This window comes from Talaromyces rugulosus, chromosome IV (genome assembly GCF_013368755.1).
Source record: "Talaromyces rugulosus chromosome IV, complete sequence".
Lineage (NCBI taxonomy): Eukaryota > Fungi > Ascomycota > Eurotiomycetes > Eurotiales > Trichocomaceae > Talaromyces > Talaromyces rugulosus.
In genome coordinates, this window is record NC_049564.1 from 1,828,530 (window position 1) to 1,855,296 (window position 26,767).

The 26,767-nt window shown below is 47.6% G+C and overlaps 11 protein-coding genes across 11 annotated transcripts; 5 read left to right on the top strand and 6 right to left on the bottom strand.

Moving 5' to 3' along the window:
• Window positions 1–1,553: 1,553 nt before the first annotated feature.
• On the bottom strand, window positions 1,554–3,156 carry TRUGW13939_07425 (uncharacterized protein; the record flags this gene model as incomplete). Its single annotated transcript, XM_035490566.1, has 2 exons — window positions 1,554–2,876; window positions 2,935–3,156. The coding sequence occupies 2 exons, from the start codon at window positions 3,154–3,156 to the stop codon at window positions 1,554–1,556; spliced, it is 1,545 nt and encodes a 514-aa protein (XP_035346459.1).
• Window positions 3,157–4,057: 901 nt separating this feature from the next.
• Window positions 4,058–4,912, bottom strand: TRUGW13939_07426 (uncharacterized protein; the record flags this gene model as incomplete). The annotated part of the gene is made up of 3 exons (XM_035490567.1): window positions 4,058–4,339; window positions 4,393–4,606; window positions 4,677–4,912. 3 exons carry the CDS (start codon window positions 4,910–4,912, stop codon window positions 4,058–4,060), a joined length of 732 nt encoding a protein of 243 aa, XP_035346460.1.
• A 1,292-nt stretch (window positions 4,913–6,204) lies between these two features.
• TRUGW13939_07427 (uncharacterized protein) lies at window positions 6,205–7,474 on the top strand (the record flags this gene model as incomplete). Its single annotated transcript, XM_035490568.1, has 2 exons — window positions 6,205–6,327; window positions 6,383–7,474. The coding sequence occupies 2 exons, from the start codon at window positions 6,205–6,207 to the stop codon at window positions 7,472–7,474; spliced, it is 1,215 nt and encodes a 404-aa protein (XP_035346461.1).
• Window positions 7,475–7,658: 184 nt separating this feature from the next.
• Window positions 7,659–8,336, bottom strand: TRUGW13939_07428 (uncharacterized protein; the record flags this gene model as incomplete). Its single annotated transcript, XM_035490569.1, has 1 exon — window positions 7,659–8,336. One exon carries the CDS (start codon window positions 8,334–8,336, stop codon window positions 7,659–7,661), a length of 678 nt encoding a protein of 225 aa, XP_035346462.1.
• A 116-nt stretch (window positions 8,337–8,452) lies between these two features.
• Window positions 8,453–9,232, bottom strand: TRUGW13939_07429 (uncharacterized protein; the record flags this gene model as incomplete). The annotated part of the gene is made up of 1 exon (XM_035490570.1): window positions 8,453–9,232. The coding sequence occupies one exon, from the start codon at window positions 9,230–9,232 to the stop codon at window positions 8,453–8,455; it is 780 nt and encodes a 259-aa protein (XP_035346463.1).
• A 726-nt stretch (window positions 9,233–9,958) lies between these two features.
• TRUGW13939_07430 (uncharacterized protein) lies at window positions 9,959–10,824 on the top strand (the record flags this gene model as incomplete). The annotated part of the gene is made up of 2 exons (XM_035490571.1): window positions 9,959–10,156; window positions 10,210–10,824. 2 exons carry the CDS (start codon window positions 9,959–9,961, stop codon window positions 10,822–10,824), a joined length of 813 nt encoding a protein of 270 aa, XP_035346464.1.
• A 578-nt stretch (window positions 10,825–11,402) lies between these two features.
• Window positions 11,403–12,923, top strand: TRUGW13939_07431 (uncharacterized protein; the record flags this gene model as incomplete). Its single annotated transcript, XM_035490572.1, has 1 exon — window positions 11,403–12,923. The coding sequence occupies one exon, from the start codon at window positions 11,403–11,405 to the stop codon at window positions 12,921–12,923; it is 1,521 nt and encodes a 506-aa protein (XP_035346465.1).
• A 1,232-nt stretch (window positions 12,924–14,155) lies between these two features.
• Window positions 14,156–15,382, top strand: TRUGW13939_07432 (uncharacterized protein; the record flags this gene model as incomplete). Its single annotated transcript, XM_035490573.1, has 1 exon — window positions 14,156–15,382. The coding sequence occupies one exon, from the start codon at window positions 14,156–14,158 to the stop codon at window positions 15,380–15,382; it is 1,227 nt and encodes a 408-aa protein (XP_035346466.1).
• A 750-nt stretch (window positions 15,383–16,132) lies between these two features.
• On the bottom strand, window positions 16,133–17,506 carry TRUGW13939_07433 (uncharacterized protein; the record flags this gene model as incomplete). The annotated part of the gene is made up of 1 exon (XM_035490574.1): window positions 16,133–17,506. One exon carries the CDS (start codon window positions 17,504–17,506, stop codon window positions 16,133–16,135), a length of 1,374 nt encoding a protein of 457 aa, XP_035346467.1.
• A 4,286-nt stretch (window positions 17,507–21,792) lies between these two features.
• TRUGW13939_07434 (uncharacterized protein) lies at window positions 21,793–24,835 on the bottom strand (the record flags this gene model as incomplete). Its single annotated transcript, XM_035490575.1, has 6 exons — window positions 21,793–21,928; window positions 21,983–22,761; window positions 22,812–22,949; window positions 23,054–23,431; window positions 23,767–24,425; window positions 24,490–24,835. 6 exons carry the CDS (start codon window positions 24,833–24,835, stop codon window positions 21,793–21,795), a joined length of 2,436 nt encoding a protein of 811 aa, XP_035346468.1.
• A 1,228-nt stretch (window positions 24,836–26,063) lies between these two features.
• TRUGW13939_07435 (uncharacterized protein) lies at window positions 26,064–26,686 on the top strand (the record flags this gene model as incomplete). The annotated part of the gene is made up of 2 exons (XM_035490576.1): window positions 26,064–26,141; window positions 26,219–26,686. 2 exons carry the CDS (start codon window positions 26,064–26,066, stop codon window positions 26,684–26,686), a joined length of 546 nt encoding a protein of 181 aa, XP_035346469.1.
• Window positions 26,687–26,767: the final 81 nt, after the last annotated feature.

Genomic DNA, 26,767 nt, shown 5'->3' on the forward strand with positions numbered 1-26,767 from the left:
AGTCCAAAGTACCGCGAGGCAGGAAGGGGCCGAGTGTGGCACCTGCCCTGCGAGTGGCCGTCGGGGGCGGGGCCCAAATCAGCCATGGCCGGCTGTGATTGGCGGCAGGCGCGACATCGAACAGCGGGCCAACCACGGGGCCGGGGGCTAGGCCGAACGCGGTTAGTCGGTGATAACAGGGTTGCAGCCGTTCGGTTTAGGTTTAGCGCTAGCCGTCCCCGGATTGCACCGTAGCATTCTATTATTCTATTATTGTCAGAATGATATATACGGAGTACCACTGATAATAGTACTATAATAAGGGTGGCGTTGTCCAGTGACAGTCTCGAGTATCGCCCGTCAGGTGACTGCCATTGGTGGGCACTAGCCACTACGAGCTTGCTTTTAACCAGTACTAGTAGTAGTACTAGTCCTAAACTAGTTCTTTCTTTGAAGCTTGTGCCCCTATAAATAACAACAAAGTCAGACATGGGATAGACACGCAATGGCACAGCTGAAAGAACGGGGTTGAGAAAACATAATATTAATATTTCAATTATCTTTAAATGTCTCGGATCGGACAATTTGCCACGCATGCCAGACAAAACCGGCCATGCATCACGTGGGAGCTTCCGATAAGCCTTTGAGAATGTGGCCCTAGTCCCGATCTGCACTAGCGCAGATTCGGTAGCCGGCAGAGCCTCATTGGCTGGGCGAAATAGTGCCACGTACTCTGTAGTTACTACTCTGCACGGTGTAAACTTTTTTATTTTTCGTTCGCTTCTGTCTTAGTTTATTTTTACCGTTTAGTATTATTCTGGAACGTGGTGTCTCCGGGAACATGGCGAATGCGGGGAAACACTTCCAGTGCCGGGTTGCAACGTACCAGAAGCAGGGTGACATGTTCCAGAACCGCAGGTCTGGTGCCATTAGCCGACCTATATTATAACTAGTGGTCAATAAAGAGACTGGTAGAGAGAAATCAACCAGATAACCCATCCCACCGTGTCATCCACGCGAGCGGACCCGCTGCGTACTCGCAGCCAACGAATCGCGGCTGATCGTACGGTCGTATTTATTATCAACCGAGAGTTAGACCGAACCTATCACCATTTAATTATAATAACATACTACCACGACAACCTGAAAGTTATTTTTTTACACATTATCATTATCAGCCAGGTCACCGTTGCACAACCCCGGTTACACAACCATGGTTTATCTATCTCTGTAACTTTGATTTCTGTGGCTTTGGTTTTTGTGACTCTGGACTCGCACGACCTGGTTGCATGTTATGCAACTAGTCAACACGTCACCTGTCACCGGCGCGTATCTAGGAGTATTATCATCCGATAGGTTTTCGTATATTTCAGTGTTACATGTTCAAAGAACAGGCCGTGATAAGGCGCGCCAAGAATAGGTTCGTTTGTCAGTGTCGGGTTTAGTCTCCTATTGGCTACTATGAGGCACTGTAATTGACACATGTAGCCCGTCGCAAAATCATCAACTCAATACTAACTAACAAATATATCAAATGTATATATACATATATTGAGTATATTATTTTCGCCTCATTAAATCGCCTCCAGCTGCTCCCTCACCTTCTTCCACGCCCCAACCCGCAAACAACTATGAATCCACCAATTCCCCGCCGCATCCTTGCCCAGAATCACCTGCGAGTTGCGAATCGAAAACCCCGTCTCGGTCGAGGTCGCGTTGACAAACGACGGTTTCCCTTTTTGATATCCTGTGATTTTCTCTGAGTCGTAGCCAGTATTATTATCATTCACAACAGCAGCCGAAAAATCCATCTGGAAGAGCTTGCCCCGATGCCAATTAGAACAGGTAACGAGCATCATGCCCGAATCCCCATACAGCGGCGGACGACCAGCATCTCTAGCACTGTCCCGGAGCCCGGCAGCCTGTGCCTGAACCTGCTCCGGAGTACGCAGCGTGTCAATCGCATGTCGCACCTGCGAAGCTATCCAGCTCAACGGCACAGCCTTGCTCAAAAACTTTCCCGCGGGGATCAAATTGTACAAGGGATACGTAGCATTAGCCGTCATGGCGATATCCGGCGAGGCCACACGGTCCATATCGCACAGCACACCGCGCGTGTCAAAGACGTTCATCAGGCAGATAGTCTGCTGCGGAGCCGGGTTCAGCGCACGCAGCATGATCCGCGCCCACCATGAAAACAGCACGTCGCCCTCGCTCAGGAACGGCGGCTTCGATGATAGTTTTCCTCCTGCAGGGCCGTCGTTGTGAGTCTGCTGTGCCTCGTCGGCCAACTCTGCCAACGCAGACTCGCGCAGCTGCGTCAGGTATTCACCAGGCACGCATATCGTGCGCAACTCATCCTTGGGCCACCAGACCAATTCGAAAACAAAATTGACGACGAACAGGAAAAACCTCCAGCCAGTGACGAGCTTGTCCGCGAACAGATACCGTGATGAAGGCATACCCTCGTGCAGCGTCTCAATGGGGTCGTCACTCAGATCAAACCCAACAAAGGCCGGAACCTGATCCTCATCGCCGCGCAATACGGCCGTCCACCCACGGATAAACGCGACAAAGCCCATCGCGTCGGTCAGCGTGTGCATAAACGTGACAGTCACGATGGTGGCATCGTGGAAAGTGAGTACATGCACCGCCAGCTGCGGGATATCGGCATATAGCCAGTCAGGCAGATACTGAGGTGCTCCCGGAGCACGCACATGCGGCCGAAACAGCTTTGGGCTTTCAAACAGCGCGGGCTTGTCACTTTGGCCCCGGGGCAGCTTCGAGAGCACCGGGTGGTCACCAATGCTCATGTCCTGCTTGTCTGTGCTGAAAAGGTAGGCCGGACGCTGTGCGCTGAATTCGGCTGGCACATGATACTCGAGCTTGTTGTCTTTCTTTGTTCTGATCAGTATGCACCTTTTTTTTTAATGTAGCTGTGTAGATAAAACGTACATTCAGCCTCAGTCGCGCGCCGAGCTTGCGCCAGCCATCTTTGTTCAGCAAAACATCCAAAGACTCTCGCAGTTTCTCAGGATCGAGCACATCGTCAAAGCGCAGCGAGATATCCAGACAAAGCCCACGCGTGTACACAAAGTCGTCTGCGAAGCGAAACGGAATCACGCGGTCAGTCGGGACTGGCGGTGGTGCCGTCTTCTTGCTCGAAAACAGGCCCATTTCTATTGCCACTCAGTTGTAGTCTGTAAGAAATTCTGTACTCATAATTCTATTTTGTATTGTTGTGTTGGTGTTGTTTTTTTTGTTGTCAGGTTCAGCTGTCGGTTTTGGACGAACCCGGGTGGAGCCGATTGGGCCAATCAGCCGCAGGATGCTATACGGCTATACGCTCAGGATCAATAGTCTTATTAATCTGTGTCAATCAATGTTAAAAAATCCTGCAGGAATTTCGTACGGCAATTTCAGGATCTATAAGCGTGAGGAAATTCTTGGCAAATCAATTAATATTGCGCTCTATCACTTTAATGCTTGTGTCATCATTTTTGCCAGACGTATCTACCAGTTGACATCAGTTCAACAATGAAATGTATTGTGACCATTGAACTATTCAAGTAATTGATATGCAGTTTGGATTTACATGTAGTGTTAAGTCAATTGATGATACTTTCCTGTTATTTCTCGGTGTTTGTTTAGGTATTTTCCTAGTAAAGTAGTTGTTATATATAGGCACACCTGTACGAAGTGATAACATTGAAATACATGTATCGTCTGACTTGTGTAGTTTAACCTTGAAAACTAATGTAAAATTAAAACACCAACACTGGCTAACATTTATATAGACATTGATTGGTATGTAAAATCCATGCGTATTAGGTAGAAACACAATGGAACGAACTTGGTACCTGTGTTGAGCATGCGTCAATTGAGTAGAAGGAAATTGATGTACCGAATGATGTAGGCAATGATGTTACCTGTTTAACTATTTAAACATTTATTTCAAAATATTGCACATACACCAAGTACCTTTCTATATAGGAGCAAATAAACATGTATGTATTTCGCTCAACTATTAACAAATCCCTACAAGCAAGTCTTCATAATATAACAATAAACCAAGATATCACTCGCTCTCCCCCGAAACCTTCTGCCCAATCCGAACCAAATCCTCATTCAGCAGCGTATCCTTCTCAATCCCATTGACCGCCTGATCGATAAGCGTCGCCGCAATCTCGGTCAGCTCGACCTTGGGCAGTCCAATAATGCTGCGTCCAATCGTCGACAGAACCCGCATTGCAATCCCCCATTTTCCGGGTGCGTCAATCAGCCCTGGCTTGGCCACTGTGGCGTCGACAGCGCCGTTGGAGTCTTTGGCGTATTTGAGCACAAAGTTTTCCGTTTCGCCCTGGACTTGTCAGTTTTATTCCAATCTAAATAGAAGAAGAAAGAAGAAAATACCCGCATCACACAGTAGTCACCTAGTATAAAAGGCTTCTTGCTGGGGTCCCGCTCGCTGTTGGCGCCGCTCGTGTACACGAAGCGTAGCGGCTTGCCAGACGCCGGCGACAGCTTGCCGATGGTCTCGAGGCCCTTGACCGTGTAGTCGTAGCAGATCTTGCGAGCCTCTTCCCACGGCATGGACCTGAGCTGTGAGGGAGTGACGGCGATAAGCCTGAATACATGTTAGCACAGCTTTATCTATACATTATTATGCCAAGCTGGGAAGGAAAAAAGATAAATACCACACGCATGCATCAGCCCCCGACAGCTGCTGCTTAACCGAATCCGAATAGTTCTCAAAATCATCACAGACAACCGACTGCAGCTTGCTGGCATCAGCTCCAGGACCAGCGTTGGCCGGTACGGGCGTTGTCCGTCGTGCCAGCGCCAGGATCGAGGTCACTCCCGGGTGCGAGAGCGCCTGGCGGATAACCTCGGTTCCGACGAAACCGGTGGCCCCGGCGACAATAAGCTTCATTTTAAACTTGTGAGAATCCTTTCTTTTTGTGTAGTTTGGGATGGCGAGAGAGAAGAGGCAGTTAGCTGCGCTGGGCTAGTCGCGGCTTGTGTAACATTTGAAGGATCTGCGTGATACTATAGCGGGTGATATATGTGAAGCTGTAAGTATTATTCTCAGTCGCAAATGGAATTGTAGTTTAAATATTTAATGGACGAGTGATGCTATCAATCTATAAAATTGAGCAATGCAAAAATTTGAAGTTTGGAGATTATGTCCATCTATTCTATACGTAGATACAATTTATACAACATACAATGTTGACCTGAATTTTCAAAATTGATACCCAGGCTCAAAATTCTTTTATCGCTCATGAACCAATGGCAACTGAATAACTTGCCCCTCGTATACTATACGATCGATAGTGCTAACCCCCGTCGACACGTATATGGACTTTCCGTCCCGCGACAAGGACAGCATCTGAAGCGAATATGATTCTGTACATAAATTTGCTTCACTATTAACTATTAGCATTGATAATGACAGTAGAAATTTATTAAAATAGCAATTATCCATCGTGGAGACGTCAAAATAGCTAGATCTGTGGCTGTTGCGGTTTGGCCCCGTTACTGTTATCTATAGTATTAGCCGGCGGATTCCGATCATTAAAAAAATAAGCCTAGCACCGTGCACTGACATCATGTCATTGTGAAAGTATATGTTGGTTAAAGGCCTATCTATGCACTGTTAATTAGTCGAGATATCCTTCAATTGTGATTTTTCCGACTGTTTAATAGTGGTAGTCACTTGAGGATGCAGATAACCAGTTGACGTCAAAGACTGACTGGCATTTCAACGTCAAACTCAATTGACCATGAGATTGATTGTCATTTAATAGAGTGCAAAGAATAATCCACGGTGACTGGTGGGCTCGTTTAATGGAGCTGATCCACGTGTAAGCAAGCCGAGTAAATAATGCTAATAACAATAATTCCGCCTTCGTCAATTGATCCAATTTCAGCAAATTACCAACACACTCCGATTAAGAATATGGGCGTTCCTGAAGGATGCAAATCACCTTCCGCTTTGGGCGATGGCGTTTTTCTTATCAGCAAAAAGGTGATGTTTATTATTGATTGTCTATCACCATGTGGACCCTGATTATCGGCCGGCAGCCTGCTTTAAACAGATTTAATCTCCCTTGTCTTCCCATCTTCGCTCTTCTGTTTCGTCAAGAATCATTCCTTTTTCGAATTTGCTTTGGCTTCGAGCAAGGGGGGAGAACAGAGTCCAATTCCACACTGACATCGAAAATGGTTTCTCTCAAGCGCGTCCTGGCCGGCTTGACCGTCTTGCCTACTGTTCTGGCCCATCCTCCTCCCTTTGCTGATGGCCGGGGACACAAGATTGCACCCAAGGTGTTCATCATTTCGATGGTAAGGATGCACCGCGTACTCTGCTAAGCTTATTGCTGAACTCCGAGTGTCACAGTTTGCCCCCGAGGGTGAAGCCTGGTGGGGGATCCCCGAGTTCGACATCCTGGCTCACAACATCACCGTGCCTGGCCTGTCGCCCCTGTTCCCTCACGTCCACTGCACAGCCGACCATGCTGTCTGCCAGCTGATCACTGGCGAATCCGAAATCAACGCCGCCGTGACCATGACCTCGCTCGTGTTTTCTGACCTGTTTGACCTGCGCTCGACCTATTTCTTCGCCGCCGGTATCGCCGGTATCAGCCCGCTGCAGGGAACAACCGGATCCGCTGCCTTTGCTCGATACGCCATTCAAGTCGCCCTCCAATACGAGTTTGACGCACGCGAGATCCCCCAGAACTTCTCGACTGGATACGTGCTACAAGGAGCCTTGGCGCCCGGTCAATATCCGCTCAGCATCTACGGAACCGAGGTGTTTGAGCTGAACCAGGACCTGCGATCGCACGCTGTGGCCTTTGCAAAGAAGGCAAAACTGGCCGACTCGACCACTGCACAGGAATACCGTGCCCATTACAAACAGAACGGCACACACGAACAGTACAAGATCGCCGCGTTGCCTCCGTCCATCCTGGAATGCGATGTTGCGACCTCGGACGTGTACTATAGCGGAAACCTGCTCAGTCAAGCCTTCGACAACACGACTCGGATTCTCACCAATGGCACCGGTACGTACTGTACTACTGCGCAGGAAGACAACGCCTCGCTCGAAGCCCTCCTGCGAGCTGCCCTCCATGGCCGCGTCGATTTTGCGCGTATCGTTATTATGCGCACCGCATCCGACTTTGACCGCCCGTACCCCGGCGAAAGCCCAACTTACCACTTGCTGCAGGCCGAGCAAGGTGGATTCGAAATCGCGGTGGAGAATATCTACAGAGCCGGCATTCACGTGGTGCAGGGCATCTTGGATGGGTGGAAGGAAACCTTTGATCACGGAGTGAAGCCGTCTAATTACATCGGTGATATCTTTGGTACCTTGAACGGAAAGCCTAACTTTGGGCCTGGGCGTGCCCAGTCACTGGAGGAGTCTGGGGCGCTGTTGACGAAGAGATCGCGCGCCGAGCTGAGCAAGAGACGTCCGCTACGATTGTAATATTTGCGTCTGCTTTGAGACTTTTATACCTGGGTTGTATATAATAGATAGCATAGACTAGACTGCGTATATTATTAGATTTTCAGCTAAAACTGACCTGTTGTCGTTGTTCTCGTCCATACAAATTTAAGTTGATATTTCAAATATTTATCTAAATAGCTGCTACATGTGATGTAGGCTCTCTTTATTGTACATGGCAATATTCTGCCCACTTCTCTATATCAATCTTCTGATTACGCCGAGCATTAATACGCCTAGCCAAGGCTTTATCCTCACACCTAAAGATCGGACCCAGTTCAAAAAGCGCATCAAGTCCCTTTTTCAGAAGCTCCAAATGCTTTTTACTGATCTTTCCCTGTTCCAAGTCGTCGATGACAAAGAACACGTAAAAGCCAGCCTTTTCGCGGTCCGCTGCACTGAAATTGTGATGTTTCTCAAGAGCCAATTCTATCTCGAAGAAAAATCTATCAACAATGTATGGGATCGACTCTACGTCCCTGCCACATTCTCGGAGGTACATCGCAGCAGTAGAGCCTCGTGTCAGACTGGGTTTGTCTTTTTCGGGTCCCCAACGTGGAAACTGAAAGATAAATGGACTTTGAACTGGTGTAGCCTCCTCCGTATTTGGTTTCAGGTGTGACTGAATACAGTCAGTGTAAAAATTGCGATACTTGAAACATTTTGCCTGCTCACCGGCGTGCGGATATGCCATATGTTCTTGCCAATCACCACGTAGCCACCTTGGAACACTCTCACATCCGAGGTTTCGTGGCATGGCGCAGGCACCACGCCAGTTAACCAAACCCTGAAGCTCGCCAGTTTCCGAAACAAGGATATTTTTCAAGTCCAAGTTTGGGTGCATCAGAACAAAAGGTTTCTGGTCTATGACTGGATCTGGTTCTCGAATATGGTCCACATACAGTCGAAAAAGCTTGTGTGCGCCTCGTGCATGCTCTTCTATGGTATCTTCTTCACGGTCTAGGTAGGCGGTATAATATGACTTGGCGTTTCGAAAGGACCAATTTCGGTGTATATCGGTTCGCGAGTTTCGTCGTCTCCGGACTGGCGACGCATAGCGTTCAAGTCCAATTCCCGCAATGGTCTGATCTCAGAGGGTTCATCGTGTTCGTTGAAATCTATCCTTCCAATTTTGTCAAAGGTAAATTTGTTTAATTGAATCATTGCAGCAGCAAGATCTTCGAGGGTTTGGGCGTTGGTCTCTCGAATGGGACTGGGGTACTCCAGTTCTTTATACCAAATCTTCGAGACAGCTGCGCCAGGGAGATAAGTCATGAGAATAAAAGGGAAACCGAGCTTATTATTGAAATTCGTGCTAAATGCAAACACTTCTGGGACGGGAATTGTAGTCTCGCGCCTGAGAAGCTGCATTGTTAGGACCTCTGATCGTAGATCCCTGGCATCGTCGGCGGTGAATTGATCTTGAGTGCCCTTGCGAGGGACTTTTAAGAGCCAGCGGGTACCGTTCCAAAAATTCACTGGAATGAGGATGTGAGAAGATCCAGCTAGTGCACGAGCGCTCACGGACAGCGGGATTACGGTCGCTTTTCCTTTCTCGTTTCCTTTCTCATTATCCTCGTGCTGGTGGTTCGCCTTGTATATCGTCCAGACATACCGTGCGAGATTATCCACCTGGATGTTTTTCAAAACAGCAGCAAATGGTTTAAACTTGTCCTCCAGATTCGAATACTGGAAGATATCGGGCTCGGACCTCTGATCTTTGTCTAAATCTGAAGACATTGCGTGATTGCTAGGAATGCCAAGGGAACAATCCAGCTTTTTCAGAAATCAAGATTCAGATTGTCAATTTCGGGACCGAAAGTCTTCAAGGTCCGGATGTAAATTGAAAAGGACAGACGGAGGTAAGGATGTCTGTCCCTGTTTTATATGGTAGCTACATTGTTCCTTTCAAGAATGGCAACGTTGTCGCAAACTCCCTGCGGGCCACCAGGAACAAAGATGTACACATTTCATTTTCTCTAGCCCCTGTGAGTTCTTTGTACAGTTGATGTATAACTGTTTCAAGGGCGGTCATCTAAATAGGTAGTCCTTGTGGGAAACCCCGTCAACAAAGAGACCCTTTTCCAAAGAAAAGATTTTGCCGCAGAGCCTTGGAGCCTCCTCATATCAGACAGGCTTTTACGACAAACGAACCGAGGTGGCTTCCGTTTTGCTGTTTGAATAGTGAACACGAGGGAAAGACATGGAATGAAACATATAGAATATTATTATTAATTAAGCTTCCCTGGAAACAGTCCAATGTGCCCCACTTTGATACAGGACCACCAATTACAGATCAGTGTGTGAAGCTTTTTCAGCGGGGACTTTACCAAAAGAGGAAGGTGGGCACTATTTAGAGGTGACCAGTCTCCATGACGTAACAGTTTTCGTTGTGGGCATTCGCCTATAAATACGAGTCCATGGCCATCAGTCTTCTTAAGAAAACTCTGGCTGTAGGCTCTCGCAATGGCTCTCGTTTACAAAAAAGTTGTCGTGATCGGTGCCACATCAGGCATAGGCAGAGAGATTGCTAAAAAGGTGGTTGAATCTGGATCGTCTGTCATCGTTGTTGGACGCAGAAAGGAGAATCTTGATGAATTTGTTAGCCAATATGGTGGTAATAAAGTCAAAGCCAAAGTCTTTGATGTGATGCAACTACAGCAGGTATGTCGGTGAATATTAGCCCGAGGCCAGAGTTGAGATTAACGTCGTTGCAGGTCCCGCAGTTTGTCTCCGAAGTACTTTCCGAGGATCCCGATGTAGACTGTGTATTTGTCAATTCTGGAATTCAACGTCCTTTCGAATTTACACAACCCGAGACAGTCGACCTCGACATCTTTGATCAAGAGCTTGTCACCAACTATACCGCACCTGTGCACCTAACAAAAGCTTTCCTTCCCCATTTGCAGAAACAGAAAGCCAAGGGACAAACGGCTATTGTTTACACGAGCTCACAACTCGCACTGATTCCCATGACGAGAGCCCCGAACTACGGCGCGTCGAAAGCTGCACTGCATCACTTTGTCCTCGCGCTACGAAGCCAACTATCCAATGTAGACGGACCCAAGGTGATTGAACTCTACCCGCCAGCGGTGCAGACCGAGCTTCATGATACAAAGCATCAGCCTGATCTCAAAGACGGGCACTTGATGGGGATGCCTTTGGACGAGTACATCAACGAGACATGGACTAGTTTCGTCCAGGGCGAGGAGCAAATTGCGGTTGGAGGAGCTAAAGAGATATTTGACGCATTTGAACTGAAGAGACAGGAAATATACCACCAATGGAATGAGCAGGCAGGACAATTTTTGAAGAAATTCCTCCGGGAATAAACTTGATATGTAGCTTCGTCGGAGTGTTTCGGCTGTATTTAACTCATATATCTCCCAGTTGTGAATGTAGCCGATGAATCCCCGAATATAAAGCGTAGGTTCCTGCCGCTGTACCTATTTCGCTTGATATTCTGTGAAATAGCCCTGAAAATTATTTTAGGGCCTCCCTATCCCTGGATGTTGAATTATTCAACCCATTGGCTGAATCCGCTTACTCCACTTGATGAGGTCCGGCCCCGCCCGAATGGCATAAGTTCCACGGTTAAAGTTATTTTACCCTTACTTAAAAAAAATTATGACAGACATGGCGTGACCCTGGTTTAACGTCCGTCAGCTGTACTGTTTCAACATGTACAAACCGGCTCCCCCGAGACCGAGGAAAACCGGGATTGTCCGGTCGCGCACCGGCTGCAAAGGCTGCCGCGATAGAAGAACCAAGGTACCCTTTGCTGCTGCAAATAATTCACTCTGGCCGGGGAAACTAAAATTTGCAGTGCGATGAGAAAAAACCGATTTGTGGGACTTGTGAAAGACTAGGAAAGGCGTGTGAAACCGTCAAATCTCCATTTACGTTTCGAATGGTGGATGGAAACCCCTACAGAAGTTCACGAGTCGACGCGAAGAAAGAATCCTCGCCACAAAACGATGAGCAAACCCATAGTGCTATCTCTAGTGGTCATTCTTTTGGAAATATACGTATTATCAATTCATTACAGCATACAGAAAGAGATGTCTTCTATTCTACCTACTGGGAAAGTCAATGTCTACCAGCCTTGCATCCACTTTTCCACTCAATCAGCCGTCTTGCGAGCGACAGACCGATGCTAAAAGATGCTATTCTCGCGCTGTCTTCGTGCAACCTCAGCCGTTTGAGTGCGGAGAAGAGATTGTCTCAAACCGGGAATATGGGCTCCTTCAGCCCAAGTCTCATTCATCAAACTCGCAGCCAGTTGTATTATTCATCTGCAATTCGCAAATTCACATCCCTAAACCCTCTTGAATCTCCACAAAATGCGGCAATCATTTTAGCAGTTCAAGTTCTTTTCGCCTATTTCGAATCTTCGATGGGAAATCTCCATGGCTTTAATTGTCATGTTCAAGGAATGTCGGACTTTTTGAAGACGACGCCCAGCGTGTCTACGGACTTAACAATGCAGTCAATTCTTACTGCATGGATGCAAGTACGATTTGTGGTCTGGTGGGCTCGTGCCTACTTCAGCTCATTAGACATTCAACAGCAAATCTTGTCTGTTCCTTTGCCAACTTTACTCCCGGAATTTGCTGCCTCCCTCGACGAGAGACGAGTTGAGGTATTAGGCATCATGTGTGAGTCGCACCGACTGAATTTTGCATCACTATTTCAGTATTGGAACACTGGTCTGGTTTCCCGTCTCAAGAATGACACAAATCAAAAATCTTCTCACATGCAGCTTGCCGAAGAAAGTGAAAAACTAGATAAATGGCTTCGGCGGCTTCCATCATCTGAAGAGCCATCCAAAACCAATGTCTATGCTGTGTCTTCCAATGCAGTGGATGATAACAGAAATGCTCTATATTTCCTCTCACACAAAGCAGCACTCAACTATGCATATTATGTAGTTGGTCGGCTCATGCAGTGCAAGAGTCCTTTAAGAAATATGCAAAGTCGGAACTCTCAAATAATCGGGCACGAATGTCACGAAGAGGAGTACTGGATACGCTTACTACTTCGAATAGCAAAAGGAACCAACCTACGGACATCGCTTACTGAAAACAATTACACGATTGGATTCACCGGCCTACTGCTCGCTGCGATTCTTCGGTGTCAAAACATGTCCCTCGGCATTGAGATTCAAGACTGGTTAGGGGCCCTCGCGGAGTTGCAGTCAACCGAAGAGGGAGCTTTCCCGGTATATCAAACACTAGGAGTGATGAAGGCTATCAACTTCCAGAGATCCATTGGCCGTGATGTTTTTGCAATTACGCTGCCACTGGATGACGGGGGTGGTATGCCCAAATTCACTGCTTATAGCAGTCAATTAATCACGACACTCGTTTTCTATGGGAAGTCCAACATAACCGGGGACCTCTTTGCTGAATGTGCGACGATAAATATGTAAAATGACTTGATCTAGGAGAATACATTTGCTTCTTGGCGAGGTGACTCGGGGAAATATTTAGGCAAAGCGATACATGGCCTGAGATGTCCACCGATGGTCATTATTAAACATTCATGAATAATCTGGCCATTATAGCTGAGTGTGCCGGTCACAAAGAGCTGTGGGCACTGGCCAAATAAATAACACCATCAGAGCTAAAGTTGACAATTGATCCTCTTTGGAGCGGCTTTCCGGTGATGCTTGACTAGATTGGGCCCTGTTTCAACATGATCTTGGCAGCTGCTCGAAGAACAAAAAATGTGCCGTTTAAGTTGACATGGACCATTCTCTTCTAATCTTTGATCTCTGCAAAGGCAGTTCCGCCTTGATGTTTCATGGCTATGCCGGCTGCGTTTGCGACATAGCCGAGCCGGCCGAATGACTTTGACACATCCCGAAGAACTTGCTCAACACGGTCTTCTTCTGCTACATTTACTGCGTGAGTGGCCACTTGACATGATTTTAGCCTGAGCATCTGCATTGTGGTCCAACAAAGCCACGCCAGCAGCGCCCTCATCGATGGATTTGATTGCACAGGCGAAGCTGCGCCTGTAATCAACGCAAAGCCAGAACATCCATTATAAGGAAAAGGAAATTAGATATCTTACTCTTTTGCAATTCTGTACGTTGAGCACGACGAAACTCAGGATTACAAATTGTTATTCTGATATTAGAGTGGTATCTACGCCTAAAAACGGTCTGCTTTAGTTTATTTATACATTAATTAATCCTTGTCATAGAACTATGTTAGCTCTATCCTTCAGTAGAAAACTTCAACAACTGATCATCAAATGACCGTGGACGAAAATCAATCATGGTGAATTGTTTTTTTTTTTTCTAGATCCAATTTGGGCAAGCAGAGCTCGAAACGAGATTGCACTAGTCTGGGAATGGAAATAGTTTACCGGTATTTAATCCATTTCAGGCAATTAGCGGCGCCATGAGAGCCACTCAACGCTTCTCATCATGAGTCATTCGGCGTAACGCAGTATCATTGGTCTACGGCAACTAGATAAGGGCAATACAAATACTACTGTCGTCCCATCTAAGGCTCTCTATGAAATAATTGACAGCATTCATTTCAAATAATATAACTACATTCCCATAGACTTTTTTTTTAAAATTCCATTCAAATTGAGCCAAATCTCATGCTGCCGGTCATCGATACATCTCCAAATTAGCAAACCCTCACTATGAGTTCACAGCATTACCCAGTCCCGACAGGAGTTCATGTCATCTCTGAACATCTACTTGACCTACGATCAGACTCCGAAATTGACCATGACCTCCTCCACCCCAAGCCAATTACGGACGAAAAGAACGTGTTCTTTTTCTGGCACAAGGGCTACCAAAATATGCACCCATACACAAAGCGAAACGTACGCGCCTGGCACCGCCGATTATCGAAAAAGGGATGGACAATTCGTGTTTTGGACCGACTACCATCATCGCCTTTGAATGTGGCGAACTTCCTCGATATATCAGACCCCACTATTTTCCCGCGTGCCTTTGTCGATGGCACCATCGGCGGCGACTATACGCCTCAGCACACATCCGATCTGGTCCGGCTACCACTCCTTCTCAAATACGGCGGAGTTTATACCGATGTAGGATTGATGCAAATTGGAGATTTAGACAGGCTCTGGTCCGAGACTGTTGGCAACCCGAACTCGCGATTCGAAGTACTCTCGTACAATGCCGGTCCAGATGACAAACCTGCCTTGACAAACTATTTCCTGGCATCCAAACCGAATAATCCGCTCTTTGAACGCTGTCACAGGCTGCTGATGCATCTGTGGGCGGCTGATGGTGGCAAGAAAAATACTGAAGGCATGCACACCAGTCCGTTACTAAAGGGAATCCCGTTGATGGGAGGAGGTTTCACCATCGAAGAGAAAGGCAAAGTGATCGATGCTGAGGAAGTGAGTAGAATGTTGACCGACTACATAATTCAAGGCCAGGTCGTGACCATGGTGCTGGGACTTGTAGATGAAGAGGACAGCTGGAATGGACCCAAGTATTTCGCCGAGCATGTATACGGGATTGAATTCATGGAAGGCTCCCAGCTCATTAACGAATTCACCGCCTGGGATGGCCAGAAAGCATTTGATTTGATGTCGCTGCCGCTGCCAAAGGAAGGAGAAGAAGAAACCGCCGACCAAAAGCAAGCCCGCGAGATTGTTGACCGATGTCTTCAGAGAAGCTTTGGCTTTAAGCTTGCTCACGGGATGATACTGAGAGTCTACAAAGTCACACTAGGTTCACTGTGGAGAGACAACCCAGGGTCGGACGATGTGCCAGGAACATACGCGCATTGGTTGAGGCATGGTATTGCCTACTGGAACCAGGACAGTATTCCGCCTACTATGAACTTCAAAGAATTTCCCGCATACAAAAATGGTTTGTTGTTAAGAGAATAATGATTCATGAGCGGGGTTTTAGCTATATGTACTTAGATGATAGAGATTACATTAGACAGTGATTATTATATCATATTTTAGTCTCTAACCGATGATCGACGTGGGTCGATGTGATGTATTAGCGATCAAAGCTTCCTAGCAGAAGTCCTTGAGCACCAAGCTCTCGGAATCAAGATTATGTACTTTTCGTGGAATGGAATTACAAATACATAGTGACTTGTAACAACTCCACATGTAAATAATCAGGCTCAGGTCTGTCTCCATTTAGATTCTGTGGACTCCGAGGTAGGGCTCGGCGATCTTGTGGATTTTCCTCCATGATTTAACTTCAGTACTAAGGTAAGATGACGTTTGAATGCATGGCGCTCTACAACTGTGAGACTCACTCCACAAATTGAGCATTACGATGGGAATGGCTTTGATACATCACTACGAAAGGAACACTTTAGTAATCTCTTATGAGTTTTCATATAGATTCATCCCTGACCAATCCATGGTGCTAATCTAACACACACACAAGGCAAAATATATACACGAATCATCCAGTTATTGGGGTATATATAAGCGAAAGTCTAATAACCAGATTTAATGTGGAGAATATGAAATTGTGCCCGGCAAGTCAGACAATAGTGACGCTTTATTCCAGGCGGCTATTGATGACTATCCCGCCAACATAGTTGGCCAGGGCTAGTTTATTTGAGAGCCAAGAAGAGGAAGCTCGTGTAATGGGTCAACAAGCTACGCCTCCGTTTAGTACTGACGGAAGCGGCGAATGCGGCGGGCGGGCACAGCAGTGGTGCCGTTGTTGGTAGGGCCACCGACGGTGACACCGAGGTTCTTGGGGTTGGCAGAAGAGACGACACCAGAGGCGTTCTCGTCACTGGGGTTGACATCATCGTAGGAGAAAGCGTAGCCCTTGCCGTCAACTTCGTACTTGTGCACAATGGACGAGTAGTAGTTGCATGGGGCAGTGGTGTAGTAGTCATCAGCACCAACACTGGGCTGGACGTTGCCACCGGGGACGAGGAAAGTACCACGGTTGAAAGCAGCACACAGACGAGCAAGGTCGGCCTTGTGGGTGTCACTGCCAGTGTTGGCGAAGGGACCAGTGTTGCAGCCAAAGATGTCACCAACGGAGGGCTTTGCGTAGGTAATCTCATCGCCATCGCAAGTAAGAGTGGTGCCATCGGAGGTGCAGCTGACTTTGCCGGCAGCGCCCTGGGTGTCGATGGTCAAAGGGTTGTCGGTGGTGAAGTTGCTGTAGACCTCATCAATGTAGTCGTTGAAGTAGTCGCTGAAACCGCTGCTAGTGTCGTCGGCGACAAAGTCGCCAGGAGCAAGTACACGCAAGACGTTACCGTCGATTTCCTGGCAGAGTTGGTCCCATGGCAAGCCATCGGCAGCAGCCTGGGTCTTGAGGTCGTTGCAAACACTGGTGACAGCGTCGCCGCTAAGACCAAGGGATTGCTGGATACCACCGCTGGTGTCAGTGAGGGTCATACCCAGAGGAAGACCGACGAAGTCGACGTAAGAGATGTTGGCCCAGAGACCACCATCTCCAGTGTAAGTGAATTCGATGAATCCCCAGTTGATTCCGGCGCTGGGGTCATCGGGGTTGGCCTGGGAAGGCTGGACAATGGAGAAAGAACCGTCCTCGTTACCAACGGTGAAGAACTGAAGCTCGCCAACGGCAAACCAAACACGGGCAGACGAGCAGTATCCGGGAATGCTGTAGGTGGTGGTCTGGCCCTGACCGTTCAAGGGGATAGTGACAGTAGACGAGTCAATGGGCTGGGGAGTACCGCCGGAGCCAGGGTTGGTTGGGTAGAACCAGGTTCCATCAGGCTGCAGCAGGACGGGGGCGTTGCTGCTGTCAAGAGCAGTCACGTATGAGTTAAGGCTGCCGGCAATGTTGCTGGTAATGGTCAACTCAAGAGGGGAGCCGTCCTGAGTTCCATGAGAGGTGCCCTGAAGACCGCCCTTGTAGTTCTTGGGGCTGGTGATGCTGTTCTTGGGGGTGACAATCACGTCGGCGGCGGTTCCGGGTTTCACTTCAGTGGCAGCAGCCTGCATGACGCCGGCAGCAGCGGCGAGGGCAACGGCCCATTTGGAAAGGCCAAACATTCTGACAAAGAAAGACTAAAGTATCTATATGTTAAATCGAAGAAAGGAGTGTCGACGATTTGGAACAAGGGTGTATCTAACACCAAAAATAAGGAATGGATCTTGTCACAGAGACAAACAGCGTGAGGGATGGAAACTAATGAGAGAGGTCGATTCCGAGTGACAGCGCCACCAGCTCTATTTATGTAGAGTTCTTCGTAGGGGGACACGGAAATAGGCCCAAGCAGCTTGTGGGCCGGTGGGACGACGGATCGTGGCTTCGGTTTACTTCTAGAGAAGCTAATATTAGACCACCTCCCCCATGTTGAGTGGAGAAATATGGCGAGAATCCCAGTCACATAAGGCTGTCATGTGCAGCCCGCGCTTGTTACCAGCTCTTTCCGGCAAGGCCAGCATGAACGAGGTCATTTTCGGTACCCACAGGGCGGGTGGTCCTCTCGCAACAGGCATAGATCCACGCGATATAGTTGTGAGATGAAGCCGATGGCCTCCCGCTTGAGGTCGTAATGAGTGGGTATAGCCCTTTTCGGGGGCGCATTTTGGCTTCATGGACGCCGGACAACATCAGCTTGATAGAGCTAGGCGCTAGACACATTGAGATATGTAACCAGAAACGGCCCGCCCAAGTGATCAACAGGAGTTGATGAGAGGGTTGCAACCAGCCCCTTTCTGGCCTAATCGACTCGCAGTCTCGAAACGAGCGCCGACGGCACCATTGCTTAGCACTGCCAGCCTTTGTGCTGGTAGTGGATTCGCGTGCCTTAGCAGGCAAGCTTAACTGGGAGCGCTGCTCATGACTGGATGGTGTGGGCTGCACTATGATAATCCTGGCCAATGGCAATAGACTTGTTCCTGGATTAGCCCGCGCGATGATACATTGCTCACTTTAGCTTCTCATCCTTCTGCCGTCCTGGCAATCAGAATCGCAAGCATCAACGCGGCCTGTCCGAAGCAATCACCCTCGGACCTGGATACGCACTTCGCATTGGCAAGACGACAAACGCGGTCGCATTAGCCCGGCCCTGGTTGCCTTAAGATCAGTAGCGAGTCATTCGTTTCACGGTTGTGCTATACGGGTGTCTTGCTCTTAGATTCCGGAAGCGCCTCGCGCACAGGCATCGCAAATAGCACACCACCTAGCTCTACCAACAGGGGCCCTGACCAACAGGCACAGCTCGTACCGAATCTGAGGCGTCTGCCAGAAGCCAGCCTCAGGACGCCGTCAGCATGTAGCCCCGATCGCCCGCCAAGTGGCCCAACACGTCGGCGTGATGACACCCGCTAACCCTTGCCCTAAACTTACTTAGGGCTAGACTCCTGATTAGGTAATTCGCGCTGGGGGGCGGCGGCAGAAAGCGCCGAATCGTCCTCATAAACAGGAGTCATCTCTGTCATCTCTGTCATGATTATTATTATTACTGTTATTTTAGTCTGCGTAAACTTCCATCTGGTGGTACGTGCCTGCTGGGCTGATCAGTGATGACCGTAGTCGCCATTACGCGGCTGAACTGCTCACTTCTCGCATTTGACGTGTGCTTCAATTACTAAGTGTTATCCCTTCTACAAAAGAGCCGATATCCCACCGATCGATGTAGTGGCATTATGGTACCACTATCATTATTGGACAGGATGCCGGCAGATATGTACCGTGTCCGCCTACTCCGTAATCTCGTCGAACTTTCCAGCCTGGCCCATTCGATGGGCCAGGCCAAGACCATTTTGCAACCCCAATCGTAGATCTTTGTTCCGAAATGTGGAGACGCCTCGTAGAATTCTGAATACGGAGTACCACGGACTGCCAAGGCCAGCCAGCATGCGCGAACAGAAGACTAACCACGGAGTGGATGGCAAGAGATCGCTGGGCGCGCATGGTAGTACGTTGTTACTTACCACTCGTTCGGAGACTTGCAGGGGTACGAAGTACTTACTGTTCAGTGTTTACTACCGAGTACTACTACATATTCCGGAAGTCTTTCCGGATTGTGCGGTGTAGCGTGCTGTTGTGGACGATCGTTCTTCTCACCAGCAGCTTGTCAGATATGCAGTTCGAGCCTCGATTCTCATCCGCGTTGCATCGTTCTTTCAAGCCCCATTGCGCCATACTTGATACTTACTTTCGACTACAGGATGCAGAGGCAGGCTTGGCCGTAACACTCTGCGGCTCTTGGCCAGTGGACTCCAGGCCGTCTCATGACATCAGAGTCGCACGCCTCGCAATCCTCCTCTTGCGCTGCCCCATTACGGAGTACGCACTCGTTCCATAAAATTAAAAACCCCGAAGCTTATAGACCCCGCACCTGTTTACTACTAAATCTCTTGTCTCTGAAAGATCTCGCTATCAGGACTGTCGGCGTAATTAGCTCCGATATGATCTACTGCCGATGTCACCCCAGCCCTCCGTGAGATAGATGGTGTTGTGCGTCACTAATATTGGCATTCAACCATGCTATAATCAAGGGCAATGAAACACTATTTTGCTTGACAGCACATGAGACCGCCGTCGTATTGGAGTGACTTGGCGAGATTCAACTCAATCAATGCTCAATACTAATTCACGATTTCTTCGCCGGGCCCACAATGCTACAATGTGCATTTGAAAGTTGGCATGTGTGCATACGATAGCTACGAGGTCATCTGAATCCTGTTTTTTTGGCTGCTAATGTATTACTTAGAAAGTAACAGCATTCCAGTTGTGTTTTGCCACGCAGAACCGGTCTACTTGAAACCCGACAAATCAACTTCCAGAATACAAAAGTGTATACGTTTCTACGGCTAGTCTATGACCGAGGTTGGCCAAGTGATTACGGCTCTTAATATTTGGTTTAATGAATATGTCCTAGGTAATAATCTACAAGGAATAGAAAAACGAACAATGACTAGCTATGCACCAAGATTGTTCGGTCGTGCTGAGTCAACTTTAACCACATACCTTATTGACGTATATATAGCTCATGGCTTTTACAATTCGGTTATCGTGGTGCATGTAATTCCTTGTACGGGCTGATCACCGATTGTCTCTCTATTTAACTGTTTTCAAATGCTATATTGACAGAATGTGTGCAGCCAATTTAGAAAAGAAGAAGTAAAGAAAACAATCTGCGAGCTTTGTAGAGCTGCTTAGTATCATGGCATTACGCGTCATACTGCTCTTTTTAGGGTACTACTAGTGTGGTAGGATTATATTTGGATCAAAAGTAGGGAAGTGCGTAGTAACAATTGCCCATGGATAAGGGAAACCCATCAACTACGGCATTATATACGACAATATTATAGGTGTAACTGTGATGACACAGCATCAATTTAACATGAACCTGAACAGTGAGTTGGCGGGTGCCTAAGGTTCAATGTTTCAGGCAGCTATGCACAAACATGTGTCTCTCCCATCCCACAGCAATCCAAGCACATATTTCCTCCTGGAATCTGGAGCCTTTTGAGGATATTAATCAACGAAAATTGGAGATTTTTCCAATCAAAAGTCATATATGTATTGCTCGCCTATGATCGGGAAATACGAACAGCCAATTCCACCGTATCGAAGCCTGTTCAGATCGATTGATGTCGATAGAGGAGTATATATGTCGGCCTACTTAATAATAGAGAATTCGACGAGGGTGGCAACCCTAGGCTACAAGTTAGTGGTTGGACTTTACTGATATGCGACTATAACAATTCCCTTTTTTTGCTGCCATACGTCGGCCGAAACCCACTAGTTGACTAGGATAAACTCCTACGTAACATTGAGAGAACATTTAAAAAGACCTTACACTGAACTGTTGGTATTTAATTGTCAAAAAATCAGTTAATGGGCGGTTGAAATGTTTCGAGGACCAAATGCGCGTAAGGTATCGTCAATATCAATTGATCAACACCTAATTCCATTATATATTTACTTACACAGATATGCGCCAAAGCGCAAAACGAGTACAAATAATCATCGAATTCAAATTTGTATAACCAATCTATACTCAAATACATTTATTAACATTTAAATAAACCTATAAACAATGTATAAACTAATTTATGTCCCGAGTATACACATGTAGTCACGGAAAGCTCGAGTCGACTAATTGAGTGACCAGTTGACATGATCGACATCACTGATATCAATCGATGGTCCCACTTAAGGTACCGCGATGAAGATGCCTAAAACATTGAATATGTTGGATAATAAGGGCTTACCAAAACAATCGAAGGCTTTATGGCTAGCAGCTAACATGCTGAAAAAATGATACATTTAATCAAGCCTTTGTCAACGCAATATACATCATAAAAAACGCCAACAGTCTCTATTTGAAAGAGAAACCGATGAGATTGTTTTCAAGTTCCAAGTTCCAAGCTCTTTGGATCACGGTTTCCACTTGCTCAGCATCCTTGTATCCACCATACTCAAAAAGCGCTCTAGTCTTTGTTTCAAGCTCGGACCTAAAAGACTGTTAACTCATAAAATAAATGAGTGTAAAAACGTTCATAACTTACCTCGTCAATGGAATTTGAGGATCTCCTTTCAAATATTCAACCGACTTTGTGATTTTTTGACCGGATTTGCAAGTGACAATGACAGTTCCTTGCCATTCCTCGGGAAATTTGGAGTCAATGTCGGCATCGTATTCCATAACGACTCGATCCTGAAAATTACGCAGGGCCGAATCGTGGAGGCCCTGCTCGGTGAAGTCCGTAATCATAGCCTGCCCATTCCTAGCTGCTACTGCAAGCACAAAGCCCATTGTAAATTTGCTCTGGTGGACCGTCTCACCGCGACCACCGAGACCCAAAACATCGAGAGCAGCCCGATATGTGCGTGCAACAACCGATTCGATGTCATCAAATTTTAGCCCGTGGTCCTGCATCAAACTTAGTAGAGCATCGACGCTTGGGTGGGTGTGTCGACAGGACGCATGCCACTTAAAGCTGGATAAGAGAACTGCAAATTCTTGGCCTAGATTTCGGTCGATAGCCTCGGGCTTCGTACTACCTCGTCCATATGCATTCCCCATCCCCCGCGGGCCCTCGAGGATATCTCGTGGACCGAGTAGGCCGTCCCGGGCCGTGTACGCAGCAAAAATGCCATCGAAACATGCTTTGCCGGTATGAACCTGCTTTGAATGTGATGCATCGATCAAAAATTGCCATAGACCAGCTGCCTGGGTTCCCGCAGTCCCGATGGCAGAAAGCATGCGATCTAGGTCGAGTTTCAAAAGGTGGCCGACAGCAGCTGCGACACCGATAACTCCCCCGGTGGCTGTTGAATGAAACATCTGACTTATATTAGCCAGGTCTGAACAAGGACATAGGGAGACGGGCGGACTTCGTAATGATTCTTTCCCAAATATTCTCCTACACGGCAACCGACTTCGTAGCCAACTACACAGGCGGCGATGAATTCTTTCCCATTTGCCTGTATATCTTGAGCGACTGCTAGAGCCGCGGGAAAAATTACAGTGGCCTAGGTGGAATTAGATCAAGTAATGTATCCCAGGTATGAATTATCACGAGTGAAAATAAACGTAGTAAGCAACGTATATTTTACACCCTCGGGCTGTCACCTACCGGGTGCATCATACTTCGATTGTGAAGATCATCCTGTTCGACTACATGAGAGGAAGCTCCATTCACCAACCCAGCAAAAGCCGGAGATGTCAAAAAGCCAATAGACCCATCCACAAACTCGCTTTTCTTGCCTGCTGTAGGGCCCATCTCAGTGGTATATCGCGCTATGGCCGAGACAGCGGGGTGATGTCGGCCAGCTATAGCACATCCAAGCCAGTCGAGGAACAGCTCCTTTGTGCGTTCTATCACTTCCTGTGGGATATCCTGATATTGCAAATTAACAGCCCATTGTGCCAACTTTTCAGTGCGGGTTGCACCGAGGGTCTTATTAGAAGAGGACATCTTTTGCGGTAGCGAAGATTGTCCGTGTAAAGGTATCTGGGAATTTCGGAAATATAACTTAGAGATTTTTTTTCTGACTTAAAAGATTGGAGATAAAATCCAGCCCTTAATTCCAATGCCATAATTCGGGGATTTCCCCGCGTTTGCATTGCCGACTTCCCCGCTCGGCCTTTATAGCCTATATGCCAATACGATTCGCGAGTGTATGATCTAAATGAAAACCATAGATCAATCAGCTACATTAATGGCATGACCCACCACTGGATATATTTGTTATTAACAGTGTTCATTACTCGTATATACAACCCCCACGTTCAATCCCAGATGGGATGATGTCTGTTGTCCCCCGGGTTTGTGTCGTTCCCAACAACCCTCCAGTACTCCTCGCTCATTTTTGTCTCCGGCGCACCAGGTGGCCGCCTGACGAGACCGGCTTGCGAAATATTTAGGGCGTTTTCGTCACGCCAGCGCACAAGAGTGTCGAAGTCGACGCACTTTTTGTTCACGGAAAAGTCCGGCCACGGGCGTTCCTGCGTCTCGAGCCAGGTCATGGTGGTCATTGTCGTGTCGGCATTGCACATGAGGAACTGCACGATAATGTCTGTGCAATGGCGGAGATGGACCCAGAAGAGCTCAGAATGGCGGCGCTTTGGCTGCGATTCCTCACCATATCCCTCCATATGGTACTGTTCTCCGTCAAAGTAGTAGTCTTTGAAAGCCTCTTTGCGGATGGTATTGAAACAATGTAGCACATGGAAGACGTCCATTCCTCCCATGTAAGCCTCGGTTCCGAGACCAAAGACATCGTCAGGGTACTTGACTGTCTTTTCAGGGTCCTTTCCGAGTTCGATGACTTGCTCTCGAGTGAGCAGAAACGGGCGCTGGATCTCGTAGTCCAACCACAGATCATCAGTTTCTGGGCTAGGCTCGCGACGACCAAGCAATTGATCTTCGGCCTTCGTAGCAGGGAATAAGCCACCTTGTACTTGTTTTTCGACAAAGGGGATTTCCATGTCATCCATAACTGGGGCTGAATTCAAAAATTAGTTTCACAGCACACCCGATAAGTTTACATGACAATGAAGCTTCCTTACACCAGGTAGACACTTTTCTGTAAGCAGAATTTGGCATTGATGACTGACGGTAAAACCCAGTGAAAAACAAAGCCAATGAGGAACAGAAAACAACGAGGTTGACAACCATCAACAGTTTGCTGCGTGTTGACCACGAACGATGATTAGCACCTCTTTCTTCATCATCGTCATCGTACTGAGCTTTCGAACCGGACCCAGAGGAAAGTGAACTTGTGCTCTCACTGCCGTGCACTAAGTGTCGCCTGACACCACTATCCTTTTCGGCATCGTCAAACTCATCCGTTTTTAAACTTTTGTATTTGGCGAGTCCGAAGTATTGCCATTTTTTGGCCCAGAAAGAAGCCATTTTCCCCAACAGATGTCTAAGATGACATGAACAAAATGTTCAGCCTAGTCAAAGGAAGAGAGATGGTAGTTGATATTCACGGAGCTACGAAGAGTTACTAACGGATGAACGGGAAACGGTTAGGAAAGTAGCAGATACTGGAACACTAGAAACGAAGTCCCGTGAGATTTTAGGGTCCTTTCTAGTATTTTCTTAAGATAAGGATGGTCCACCGATCTTTTTTAGCGGATGTTGAAGCACCGGCTTCACCGACCATGAGGGTCCGAGGGCCAATAGTAAAGCGGCCTGCATTCCTTCCATAGAGTACTAATAGGAAGCCTGACAGGCAGATCTGTTGGATAAAGTGGTACGGCGTTTCTAATTGGTTCCGAGGTTGAAGATACTAGTTAGATACTGAATCATGATGTTACATCATCGAATTGAGGCTTGTTACGGTAGGGATTTTCGGCCTGTGGGACAACTGCGAATATTCCCGCTATCAGGGGAGGAGGATCACCGACTCACGAGTCGCGTTATATATATGTACAAGGACCAGAAAATGCTTGCTATAATACTGATAAGTTGCTTCGTTCCATGTCCTCTTCTCTGTTCTTTGAATAAATATCGTTGTCTTGTTCTAGAAAACGCAGCGACGATCTGGGGAATTCGTCCACCGAAAGGGTTTGGCATGAGATAAAGAGCGACGATCTTCTCTGCTCCAAGCCTCCAACTGGTACGTACTAGTACGTTGCGCGTCCCACCGACTGGCTAGAGCGTATAGGATTGCGGGGAAAACAACGCCACTGATAGCTTGCACAAGGCTTGTATGGAGTAAGCATCGCCAGACTCAATAATTATTGACGCTCAAATATTGGACTAATGGCTATAGGATGGGGGGCTATCTAGTAACGCCTGCCGGCGTGGATCTGCAGAAGCAGGATTCACTTATCTTTGCCAATTGCGTATATGCTGGGTGTCTATCTTCCAATCAGCCTACAAAACGAAGGCCAATGTTGCCCAACACTTGTACGCAGCCCAAATTTGGCAAGTGTACAGCCGAATCGCGTCAAACAGCTGACGGGGGAAGAGGAGAATACCCACCAGCTCGCGCATTATTCCTCCGAGTTTAGTCAACCCACCCTCAGCCGACTAAAAGTATTTATTCGTTCGGTCACCGTCGGGTTACGCCTGATAAAATTCCCGGATACCTTTGAAAACAACCGTATACATATACACTAAGCCATTCAATATGCCTTCCTTTGCCCAGGCTTTCACCTTGGCTGTGGCTGCCGCTACTTTGTCTTCGGCTTTGCCGGTTGCTGCGAAGGTATTTCGAGTCTCGACTATTGACCTTGCTACTGCACTAGAAGACTAACTATGTTGGAGCGAGATGCTGTTGCCCAGCGATCTGAGCTGTACCCAGCTCCTGACCTAGGACGGATCAAGGTTGACGATATCGAAAAACGTGCGGAGCTGTACCCAGCTCCCGATTTGGGAAGAATCAAGGTCGACGACATTGACCAGCGCTCAGAGCTCTACCCAGCCCCTGACCTTGGCCGCATTAAGGTAGACGACATCGACGAGCGTGCAGAGCTCTACCCAGCTCCCGACCTGGGTCGTATCAAGGTTGAAGACGAGAAACGCTCCGAGCTGTACCCTGCCCCGGATCTCGGCCGCATCAGGGTCGATGATATTGAGGAACGCGCGGAGCTCTACCCAGCTCCTGACCTGGGCCGTATTAAGGTTGAAGACGAGAAGCGTTCGGAGCTGTATCCTGCCCCGGATCTCGGTCGTATTAGGGTCGAAGACGAAAAGCGCTCTGAGCTCTATCCGGCCCCGGATCTTGGCCGCATCAAGGTAGATGATGAGTAAATATGAAAGTGATATGCTGTTTCAATTACTCTGCTGCCCATATCTGCACCATGTATCTATAGTCTTGCATGGCTGACTACG